Source organism: Neomonachus schauinslandi, chromosome 1 (genome assembly GCF_002201575.2).
Source record: "Neomonachus schauinslandi chromosome 1, ASM220157v2, whole genome shotgun sequence".
Classification (NCBI taxonomy): Eukaryota; Metazoa; Chordata; class Mammalia; order Carnivora; family Phocidae; genus Neomonachus; species Neomonachus schauinslandi.
In genome coordinates this window covers 208745447-208756880 of record NC_058403.1, presented here as the reverse complement: position 1 = coordinate 208756880, position 11434 = coordinate 208745447, and the positions used below count along the sequence as shown (strand labels likewise).

The 11434-nt window shown below is 59.9% G+C and overlaps 2 protein-coding genes across 3 annotated transcripts in view; one reads left to right on the top strand and one right to left on the bottom strand.

Annotated features, from left to right (window-relative positions):
- The window catches only part of FCER2 (Fc fragment of IgE receptor II), a 6237-nt gene extending 3090 nt beyond the window's left edge, over positions 1 to 3147 (top strand). The window contains exons 8-10 of the mRNA XM_021705426.1: positions 2288 to 2439; positions 2553 to 2659; positions 2891 to 3147. Of these exons, the coding sequence (XP_021561101.1) occupies positions 2288 to 2439; positions 2553 to 2659; positions 2891 to 3029 (398 nt within the window). The 3' untranslated portion in view covers positions 3030 to 3147. The remainder of the gene's footprint in view (positions 1 to 2287; positions 2440 to 2552; positions 2660 to 2890) is intronic.
- A 4647-nt stretch (positions 3148 to 7794) lies between these two features.
- On the bottom strand, positions 7795 to 9899 carry TRAPPC5 (trafficking protein particle complex subunit 5). 2 transcript variants are annotated; one of them, XM_021705372.1, is made up of 2 exons: positions 9855 to 9899; positions 7795 to 8406 (listed from the first exon to the last, which is right to left on the bottom strand). In XM_021705372.1, the coding sequence occupies exon 2, from the start codon at positions 8392 to 8394 to the stop codon at positions 7828 to 7830; it is 567 nt and encodes a 188-aa protein (XP_021561047.1). In that variant the 5' UTR covers positions 8395 to 8406; positions 9855 to 9899; the 3' UTR covers positions 7795 to 7827. The 2 variants fall into 2 exon arrangements, with proteins under 2 accessions (XP_021561047.1, XP_021561048.1); XM_021705373.1 differs by having other exon boundaries at positions 9863 to 9888.
- Positions 9900 to 11434: the final 1535 nt, after the last annotated feature.

The following is an 11434-nucleotide window of genomic DNA, read 5'->3' as shown; positions in this document are numbered from 1 at the left end:
GCTCGAACACTTTTTTCCTCCTCCAGGTAAAAGCATTGTTTTGCCATCTCTGGGTTCTCTTTGTCTCTCTCTCCTCTGCCCATTGTGGCTCAGCAGAGAGTCATCAGCACGATGCCCTCAGCCACGGCCCTCCCAGAAGACTGCCCTAGCCAGGGGGGACAAAGGGGGTCACCTCTGCAGCGATGGGGGTGATGCCGGTGGTCATGAGGGTCAGGGGGGCCGCGCAGCAGGCTGCAGGAAGAGCATTCAATCAGTGCACCTTTAACCTGGGATAGGAACCTGGGTGTTACTGCCCTGATGTCCTCCCTCACCCTCACCCTCACCCTTGATTTTTGGTTTTCCACCTCTGGGAAGTCCCAGCTGCCCCAACTGGCAAAGAAAAGAGGAAGGCTCTGTGCTTGGTGTGAAGGAGTGCAGTCCCCTGGGACACTGTGTGGCTGTGGGAATCTCAACAAGAAACTGGTTTGTGGTCCCTCTGGGCCCACATTCGCTCTGATGGATGACCTTCCAATTCCTACCCAGTCCCTGGTGTGGCCTGGGGTCTGAGCACAGCTGCAGGGCTGTCTCTCGATGACTACGCAACACTCAGCCAGGGCACTTTCCTCAAAGTTTTCTTCCCCCGCACCAAAGATTTTTTTTCTTTATTTATTTGAGAGAGAGAGAGAGAGAACGAGAGCATGAGCAGGGGCAAGGAACAGAGGGAGGGGACAAGCAGGCTCTGTGCTCATGCGGGGCTCGATCTCATGACCCTGAGATCATGACCTGAGCAGAAATCAAGAGCAGGACGCCCAACTGACTGAGCCACCCAGGTGCCCTACCCTTCAAAATTGTCTTCAAGTGCCCAGAGATACTCTCTTCCTGTTTTAATGTGCCCCACCCCCCTGCACCAAGGGCCACGTACGGGTCACTGGTTCATGTGTGAGAAACACATCCAGCTTTGCTCCTCACGGAGGTTGTGGACCCCAGGCCCCTTAAAAACTTCCCCGAAAGCTATGGAGCCCTCTCTGCGCATCAGTCCAAGAAAATCTATTTTAAATCAAGAGCAAGTCCGCCCAGTAGCAGTGGGTTTAACCTCACACCTGGGAGTGCTGGGTGGTGGCGACAGTGCCTGAGAGCTTCCTCGGGGTGGGTGCAAGAGGAGACAGAGACCAAGGTGGCCCAAGGTCGAGGCCAGGCGGACCCAGCCCCCCATGAGCTCTCCCGATCAATCCCTCCAACTAGACAAAAATCATCTCCGTTTCCCCAAACGTGGCTAGAGTCTGGTTTTGGGGGTGCAGGTAGCAAGGGTGACCAGGGCTGTTATCGGAGCCGATGGTGGGGACAAGACACGGGGAAAGCAATGCTGCAATCTTGGCCCCACCACGTCAGCAGCGGCGCTGGCCGTGGGGGCAGCAGCAGAGAGAGGTTGCCGGCAATCCTCGGTCCCTCCGGTGATGATGGTGGTGACGAAGGTGTCGCTGGCAGGGCTTGGCGGTTGAGGTGCTTCTGACCGTGAAGGTGTTTGTGGTGCTCACAAACCACACCTGGTGGCTGAGGTGCCGCTGGCCATGGAGTGGATGCCGTGGGGATGCCGATGGTGACTGGTCCGCTGCTGACTGTGGGTCTCTTTGTGGGGATGGTGCTGGCGGAGGCTGAGGTGCTGCTGGCCTTGATGTTGGGGGTCCGTGGCAGGCACTCTGCTCCGGTGGGGGTCTTCGTGGTGATGGTGCTGGCTGTTGAGCTGCTCCTGCCGGGGAGCACGTCGGCGTCAGAGCTCCGGAGAAGGCAGCCTGCAAGACCTTGTTAGGCTCTGGGGTGGGTCTGCTTTCAGCCCGGACCCCAGGGGTGACTCCAGGAGAGATGCTGCCACCCACTCTGCCTATCATACCCACGGTGCCAGCCAGAGCACCAGCCACGGCGTCCACCACAGTGCCAGCCACGGCATCCACCATGGTGCCAGCCACGGCGCCCGCCACAGTGCCAGCTACACCGTCCACCACGGTGCCAGCCACGGCATCCACCACGGTGCCAGCCACGGTGCCCGCCACAGTGCCCACCACAGTGCCAGCTACACCGTCCACCACGGTGCCAGCCACGGCGCCCGCCACAGTGCCAGCTACACCGTCCACCACGGTGCCAGCCACGGCATCCACCACGGTGCCCGCCACGGTGCCCGCCACAGTGCCAGCTACACCGTCCACCACGGTGCCCGCCACGGCATCCGCCACGGTGCCAGTCACGGCGTCAGCCATAGCGGCCGCCACGGTGCCCACCACAGCTGCCCGCCTGAGCCTCTCCTCCACCCCAGGCTCCCTGTGTAACACGTGCCCCGAGAAGTGGGTCAACTTCCAGAGGAAGTGCTACTACTTCGGTGAGGGCCCCAAGAAGTGGATCCAGGCCCGGTTTGCCTGCGGCAAACTGCAAGGGCGGCTGGTCAGCATCCACAGCCAAGAGGAGCAGGTGGGCCTGGGCTCGGTGGGCAGGGGGGTGTGGATCCCCACCTCGACCTCTTGCACGGTGGGAGGGACCCGGGCACAACTCCCCAGCCCTTCCAGTCCTGTCCTGCTCCCCAGGACTTCCTGGCCAGACATGCCAACAGGAAAGGCACCTGGATTGGCCTCCGGGACCTGGACAGAGAGGGGGAGTTTATCTGGATGGACCAGGGCCCCCTGAACTATAGGTAAGGAGGGGCAATGTAGGGGGGATGAGGCCCCGACTCAGAGAGGGGGTGTGCCTCTCTGCAATGACCGGCTTGGGGGGCAGACGCAGGTGGAGGTGAGGAGATGTGGGGGGAGGGTACTCCTGGGCTGCAGGGATGGGGTGGGCAGAGCCCAGACTCTGACGGATGTGTCTAGGCTGAAGGCAGTAGGGCTCCTCCCCCCTCCTCCATTCTCTGACCCTTCTGCTTCAGCAACTGGCGACCGGGGGAGCCCAACAATGGGGGCCAGGGCGAGGACTGCGTGATGATGCAGGGCTCCGGAGAGTGGAACGATGCCTTCTGCGGCAGCCGGCTGGACGGCTGGGTGTGTGACCAGCTGGCCACGTGCTGACCGCCCACCCGCCACCTCGGTCCCCCCAGGGTTCACTGGGACGTGCTCCAAGACCCAGACCCTGACAGTCCCCAGCCCACCTGCGATGTGCACCCCTGCGTCGCTCCCCTGCCCCAGACACTGGAACAGCCAGGCCCACAGCCGGGCTCTGAGGATCCTCAACAATTTGTGGCTAAGGGCCCGGCCACATTTTCTCCTGCCCAATCGGAAGAAGGGCTTTTGACCCACCCCCGGGCTCCTGCCAACCCCCCAGAGGGTCTGTCCCTTGCTCCTCAGCCCAGCTGGCTGTCCCCATGTCCCTGCCTTCAAGTGCTCAGAGGACCACCTCAGAGCAGTGGCGGCTGCCTCAGGCCCCCGTGTGCTTCCTCTGTCAGGCCCACCCACCGTCTGCTGGAGTCAGGAGACCATACCCCCACCCCACCCCTGGGGCCTGGGACACAGAAGGCACTCAGCAAATGCCGGCAGGCCCAAGGGTGGCCTGCTCACCCAGTCCAAAGGTGCTGGCCCCACCCCAGCACGGGTTTCGGGAGGCCTAGTTGGCACCAGCCCCAGGCTTGGCCAGGGTCAGTCCCTGCACCAGAGGCTGAGGAGGGGGGCAGGCCAGGATCGCAGGACACACCGCGTTAAACTCCTCGCCCGCCACCTCACCCCCAATTCCTAGCCTAAAAAAGGAAGAATCAGTCTGCTCACGTGGTTCTCAGGCCCCCTGGAGGGGAATCCATGAGGAGAGGCCCATACTGGACCACCCGGGACCTGGGAGCCAGGGCCCGGGCCAAGGGGGCTGGGGAGGGTGTTCCAGGGGCACCCAGGGGTCCTGGGGCCAGGAAGGGCCAGGGCTAGAGCTAGCTCTAGGTCACCTGTTGTCTACCCACTGCTCACCCGATTTCTGCCTCCTCCAGATCCCCCTTGGAACTCCAGGCCAGTGCGTAACTGCCTACCTGAGCTCTCCAAAGGGGACCCCACTCTGCCACTCAGGCCAACGTTGGGGTCACACTCAGCACCTGTTTCCCTCACTGCCCCTCACCCCCGAATCCTCAGGGAAATCCATGTGCAGAATCTGCCCACTTCTCACCACCTCCAGCAACCGCTTTGGTGTAGCCCTCATCCTAGCTTGCCTCAATCTCCTTCTTCACTGCCCCACACCTTCCAGAAGTTTCCTTCTGGCTCTGAGAAAAATAAACAAAAAACAAAACCCAAAGTCTTACAGGGTGCTTTGCGATTGCAGAATCCCCGCAGCTTGCCTTGTCTCCCCAGCTTCACCTCCCCCAACCCCAGCACCCACACCAGCCTCCGCACTGGCCCTTACACATGGAGGCTCCCTCCCCCCCCAGGGCCTTTGCACACGCCCCCCCCCCCCCCCCGCTTGCTCCTCAGTGAGGGCTATCCTGGGCTCCCCCTCCCTCCCATTTAAAATGACACCCCTGACTCCAGATCCCTTTTATCTCACCCTACTTTCTCACCACAAAGTCTTCCCCTTCCAAGAAAATGTGTCACTCACTGATCTGTGTGTTCTCATCCCTCCTCCCCTCCCCCACCCCGGGCTTGAATGTGACCTCCAGGAGAGCAGGGGCTTTTGTTTTGTTCTCAGCTGTGACTCCAGCACCTGACCCATAGTAAGTGTTCAATAAATATCTGTGGAAAAATGAATGTGTGTCCATGGGCAAATGACCTCTTCTCTCAGAACCTGCTTCGTCGTCTATTAAATGAGGGGAAGCATCACGCCTGCCTGGTTCACCAAGGGCTGGTGTTGGGTTCCTTCCTCTTCCTAACTCCGCTCCCCCACCCCACCCCCCCACCTCCCCCCCCCCCCAATCTGGGGCTTCAGTAGAGACTGTATCTGCAGCCCAAAGCATCCTGTCAGAGCCACTTCAATGGGAAACCTGCCCGATCTGTTCTTACCTCCCCCCCCATCCTATAGATTGTTCACACCTCCCTTGTCCACAAGTCCCTATTCACCCTCAGCAGGGAGAAACAGACCCTGGGCCCTCTCCCAGCCTACAAGCTCTCAGGCATCCCTCCCTAGGGGAACAGCCCCTCTCTTCCCCTCCCACTCTTTCTCTCCTGCACCCTTCACCGCTGGGCCCCTGGATAGGGCTGGCTGGCCCATTCCTGGCCCCTGCCCCTTGCTTCTGCAATCTGCCCCTCACCCAGCAGGGCCTAGAAGCCACTCTCCAGGGGCTCTGGGGGGCACCTCAGGAGGCTAAACCCAGACTCCTGCACTTCCCCCTGGCATCCCAGCATGCCTCGGCTCACTCCTCCAACCCTGCACCTTCCATCCCTGTGAGGACCGCCCTGCTGGACTCCAAACCTCAAATCCTGGTTGGCCTCCTACACACAGCCCCCTCACCCGATTCAGACCGCCACCCTGATCACCCCCTCCCTCAGCTCCCTTGGGGCCCCTTCCCTCCTCCCCCCCCCCAACAGCTATTTCCTGCCCAAGACCAACCCTGGGGCTACACATGGTAGGTGCTCAATAGTTCCATCTAGGCTGTGGATGCTCATGTCCTTTGCTGGGTGCTGAAGCCTACCCCACCCCTTGCTGGAATAACCACCCCGATCAGACTTGGCACCCGGGCTCTCCCCACCTCATGCCGACCTCCACAAGGTATCCCAAAAAGCAACTGAGAAGCTGCATCCACCCCACCCCTAAACCCTCCGTAAACTGTGAGGGGACCTAGCCGAGGGCACCTGAAGTTCTCTTTCACATCAGACTTGAAATTCAAGTCTGGGGGGGGGGGCCTGGGTGGCTCAGTCGTTAAGCGTCTGCCTTGGATCGAGCCCCGCATCGGGCTCCCCACTTGGCAGGAAGGCTGCTTCTCCCTCTCCCGCTCCCCCTGCTTGTGTTCCCTCTCTCGCTGTGTCTCTGTCAAATAAATAAACAAAATCTTTAAAAAAAAATTTTTTTTTAAAGAAAAAAGAAATTCAAGTCTGGGAGAAGGAAGAAAGGAAAATTTGAACAAGTCCCCTCCCCGCCAAAAAAAAATCTGGCAGAATTTACCTGGGGGAGGAGGAGTGACCAGGAACTCAGGGAGGGCGGTGGGCCAAAGGGAAAGGAGCGGCTGCTTTAAGGGTCAGATTTTACTTTTTATTTTTATTTTTTTAAGATTTTATTTATTTATTTGACAGAGAGAGACACATTGAGAGAGGGAACACAAGCAGGAGGAGTGGGAGAGGGAGAAGCAGGTTTCCCGCTGAGCAGGGAGCCTGACGCGGGGCTCAATCCCAGGACCCTGGGATCCTGACCTGAGCCGAAGGCAGATGCTTAACGACAGAGCCACCCAGGCACCCCCAGATTTTACTTTTTAAACAACAAACACACAAGAGCACCTGGCTGGCTGGGTCGGTAGAGCATGCCGGCTCTTAATCCTGATCAGGGTTGTTGAGTTTGAGCCCCCTGTTGGGTGATTACTTAAAAATAAAATCTTTAAAAATATAATAAAGGGACGCCTGGGTGGCTCAGTCAGTTAAGCGTCTGCCTTCGGTTCAGGTCATGATCCCGGGGTCCCGGGATGGAGCCCCGCATGGGGCTCCCTTTTCAGTGGGGAGCCTGCTTCTCCCTCGGCCTGCTGCTCCCCCTGCTTGTGCACTCATGCGTTCTCTCAAATAAATCTCAATAAAAATTAAAAAAGATAAAATAGAGGCGCCTGGGTGGCTCAGTCAAAGATCTGCCTTTGGCTCAGGTCATGATCTCTGGTCCTGGGATCAAGCCCCACGTTGGGCTCCCCACTCAGTGGGGAGTCTGCTTCTCCCTCTCCCTCTGCCCCTAATCGTGCTCGTGCGCACGCTCTAATAAATATAAAATCTTTTAAAAAATAAAAATTTAAAAATAAATAAGCAAGGAACATAAATGTGTTCATAGATCATCGATATCACCTTCAAAATATTGTAGGCACCCAGATGATTCTGAAGTGAGCCCACCCATTTCCCCAGGTCTCTGGAGGCAGAGTTCTCTCCAAGTGTGGCCCCTGGAGCATAAGCAGTTCCTGGGAACTTGTTAGAAATGCAAATCCTCAGCTGGCCCAGGTCTGCAGAATCTGAAACTCTGGGGGTGGGGTCCAGCCACCCCAGTTGCAACCTACTCTGTGTCCTAGAGCACTGCTTCTCAAAATAAGGTACACAGGACTCCCCTGGGGATCTTGCTAAAATGCAGACCCGCAGTTGGCAGGCATGAGGTGGGCCTGAGGGTCTGCACTTTGACCAGCTCCCAGGAGATACAGATGCTGCCATGGTGGGATGCACTTTGAGCAGCAAGGGTCTAACGCAGGGTCAGCCACCACCCTCTGCCTGCTTTCTAGGCACACAGCCACACCCACTCCTTGGCCTACTGCTGTCTACACCGCAGGGTAGCTGGACAGAGAGAGCTAGGCAGAAACTACTCACTATCTGGGACTTTACAGAAAAAAGCCAGCCTCTGGTCTAAATGAGGCTCTCTTAGCCTGATCCCCCCCCCCCCCCCCCCCCCCCCCAGCTCTCCACCCTGACCTCTAATTGTGATTCCAGAAAGTAGCAGCATTCTCCCACCTCCAGCCAACACCTCAACTCCTTCTGCAGACTCCCCCCCAACACTGCCCCTGGCCTCCCGCCCAGCCCCATCTGTAAGCGCGGGCTGGGTGGGGGAACCTGGCCCACCCCCACCTCGCCACTGTATTATAAACATGCTGGGGTCTTGGCCTCCCTCACCAGCCTGAGGCAGGCACCTGGGTCGAGGTGTCGGGTGGATCTGTGAGGCCCCCCACACAAGACACAAGACACATTTGGCAAGGGGGCGACTCTCTGCATTCTTTATCTCCCGCGGGGGTCAGCGGCCCTCCAGGGCCCGGTCTCGGGCTATGACCGCCTCCTCAAACTTGATCATGAGCGTGGTGCCCTTGTGCCAGTGCGCCGTGACCTTGGCGGGGAAGCCGCTGTGTGTGAGCACGGCCTCCACGATGCCCGCGGTGAAGCTGGCGCAGTTCAGGGTGCTGTTCTCCTTGGGCACAGAGATGTAGGTGTTGATGAGCGGCTCGCGCTCTATGATGTAGAAGGTGCGGGCGTCATCGTTGGCCTGCTCCAGCTTGTCGGCCTCCTTGCCGAACAGCGCCTTCCACACCGCGCCCTTGACGAAGAGCAGGGCACCCAGCACCTTGGTTTCGCGCCGGGCACCCTTTTCGCGAGCCACCAGCGCGTCGAGAACGCGCGCGCCCACCTGGCGGCCCAGGGCGGCCAGGCGCGCCTGCAGCTCGGCCACCGAGAAGACCCGGCTCTGGCAGTGCTGCACCAGCTCGGAGAAGAGCAGCGCGAAGGCGCTCAGGCTCACCTCGGTGCGGGGCCGCGCCAGCGCGCGCTCCAGCAGCGCCGACTTCCCGCGCGTGAAGCGCGCCTCCATGCTGCCGCCGCCCTGCGGGGACACAGGAACCGCGCGTCAGGGGACGGAGATCGTGGAGGAGCACTGCCCCCCTCCACCCGTTTTGTGCCGTCCACTGCTGACCTCCCATGTAGGAAAAGAAGAGAGGAAGGGAAGGAAGGAAAGGGGGCATCCACCTGCACGTAAAGCACGCCTCCTCCAGTAAAGGGAAAGGGGGAAAGTAGCTTTACACCTTTGGCGAGGAGAGGGTTGGGGGCGGGGGGTTAGAGGACACGAGAGGGAGACCAGAAGGCGGGACCAGAAACCATCCCAACCTTCGAGTTCCCGGTGACCGCTCCCACGTGAAAAGCACCTTCGTGCCCCCTCTGCCACCTGTGGGAGCAACTAGAGAACTACTGCATGGGGGAGGGGGCAGGGATGGGGGGGCCGTCAGAGGTCTCTCGGGCACTGGCCCCCTCAAGCCTCCAGAAGCGACAGCGCTGACTTCCTGCAAATGAAAAGAATTTGCCCGCCTCTCCCCTGCGGAAAGCCAAAGAAACCAGAGAGGGGAGTGGGGTGTGTCAAGAGCAACAGCCTGGAGGGTGTGGGGCGAGGGGGACGGACAGACGACAGACACGGGACAAGCCAGGAGGAAAGGGCTCTGACAGCGCCCATCTGGCATGCACGAAGCATGCCTCCTTGAAGATGCGGATGGGCCTTCGTTTGTAAGGAATACTGGAGGCGGCCGCAGAGAAGGCGTTGGGAACCCCTCCACCTCCGTGCCCTCCAGAAAGGTAGCGGGACAGTGGGAGATAAGGTGGAGGAGGCGGACTGTGAGACCCGGGGCTTGGGGGAGCCAGGAGGGGCGCTGTGATCCTCCCATCCTAGTGCACCAAGCACTGAGACCGCCACGACGCTGACCTGCGGTGAGGGTGGGAAGGAGCGGATGGGAGTGCCCCTCTCTTCCCCCCCGCCGACCCTCGCCCACTCTTGTGTGAAGCCGCTGCCAAGGGTGGAGTCGAGAGAAGGAGCTGAGAACCCCGTTCCCACTGAGCAGGAAGGGGTAAGAGGCCGGAGGGGCCTGGGGATGCTGGGACTGCCCCCAACGAGATCTGCGTGGGGAATGGGAAGACCAGCACCGGGGGAAGTCCAGGGGCTCCAAGACGCCGCCCAGGTGCGCATCCGTCTACACCGGGAGGGCCCAGCGCGCGAGATGGGAGGCGGAGTGTTGCCCCCCACACACACCGGGCTGCGATGGGAGCCAGTAACCTAAGCCGCGGAAAGGCCGGAGCCCCGAGACCCCCGAGCCAGCGTGGACCCGACAGAGGGGCCGGGGAGGGACCCACCCTCCTCACGGGCCCTTTGCGTGGGCCGAAGCGGACGGACCCGGGTTCGCGGACGCCGAGACCGCAGCCCAGGATCCCCAGGCGCGCGGGAGGCTGGGGGTCCCGGAGCGGGCAAGACCCGGCGCGGATAGGGGTCGCGGGCGGGTGGGGTCTCACCAGCGTACTAGGGCCGTCGGTTTGGCCGAGTTGCTTTACGGCGCCGTAAAAGGTCCTGAGTGCGCAGGCGCTGCGGCGGTACGGGCTCGTGGGCGGGGCGCGCGCGCTGACGGAGATTCCAGAGAGCGGCCGCCAGGGGGCGCGCGTGTCCCGGGAGCCCGAAAGAGGGGTGTGGCCCTGGGGCCGGGGGCCGGGTTCGCTTGGGTTGGCTCGCTCTCAGACAAACGGTAGCGCGGATGGTCACCGGTTGGGGGCACACATTTGACGATGGGCCCACGTGTCTGTCTGAGGGGCACACATGTCTGTTTGTCCTAGAATGTGTGCCTTAAACACACATTCTCTTGTCTTAGGGACACGTGCATTTACTCAGGTACATGTTCTCTTAAGGGACATGCATCTGGGGCGCCTGGGTGGCTCAGTCGTTAAGCGTCTGCCTTCGGCTCAGGTCATGATCCCAGGGTCCTGGAATCGAGCCCCGCATCGGGCTCCCTGCTCGTCAGGAAGCCTGCTTCTCCCTCTCCCACTCTCCCTGCTTGTGTTTCCTCTCTCACTGTCTCTCTGTCAAAAAATAAATAAAATCTTAAAAAAAAAAAGGGGGGGAGGGACATGCATCCATGAACCAGGGGCCTAGGGCACTTAGGGGCATGTGCACTCACGGCTGCACGCTCAGTGGGCATGTACACTCAGGAGCACAGTTACGCCCGTGGGTACCTGCTTAAGGGCTCAGACATATCTGTGGGCCCACCTGCACACAGGGAGACACCGTCCATCTCAGGCACACACTCTTGGGCACGGAGACTGGGTTACTCCCTGGGTACACGTTCATGGACACACAAAGACCAACTCGGGGCATTCATTCCCACACAACCTCGTGTCCCAGGGCTCCTGGTATCATGTCCACGGGCTCACTGTGTGCCTTTCCCCATCCCCCAACATTTGCCAGACCCTCCCCCACCAGGTCCCCAGAGCCCCCCAGGTGCTCCCAGTATGAGATCTAAAAGCCACATTCTTTTGCATGGGCCTTTATCGTCACAAATCACAAACTGTGAGTGCAGAAACAAAGGAACATACACGGGTACATGCTCCGAACCCCCTCGGTTGCATAATCAGTCACACTCACATCGGCACAGGGCACACACTGCAACACCCACAATTATAGTGATACACGGGGTGCCCCACGCACAGCGCCGCCATGACACACTTATACACAACGTACCGCGGATACTCACACGTGCTCACAGTGCTACCCGTGTTGCCCACACCCACACTCACACTGACACACTTTTGGGGTCCTTGCTGACACAGCCAACCACTGTGTCATGCATTATGCTCACAACACACCATGATCACACATGTGGCCAGCTTCACTGGGAGGTGCAGCTGGGTCTTCGATGTCTTCTCATTTGTTGAGGTTTCTGGGCAGAATGGAGACCCAAGGTCAGGCAGATCCCTCCCCCAGGAGGGAAACTGGGGCCACGTCTGTGGCTCCCACCTCATCCACCTCCCCAGTCCCAACTTACATGAGCTTGGCTTCGTCTCCAGTGCCTTGGAGATTTCCTGTAACTTGTTCTTGATTTGGT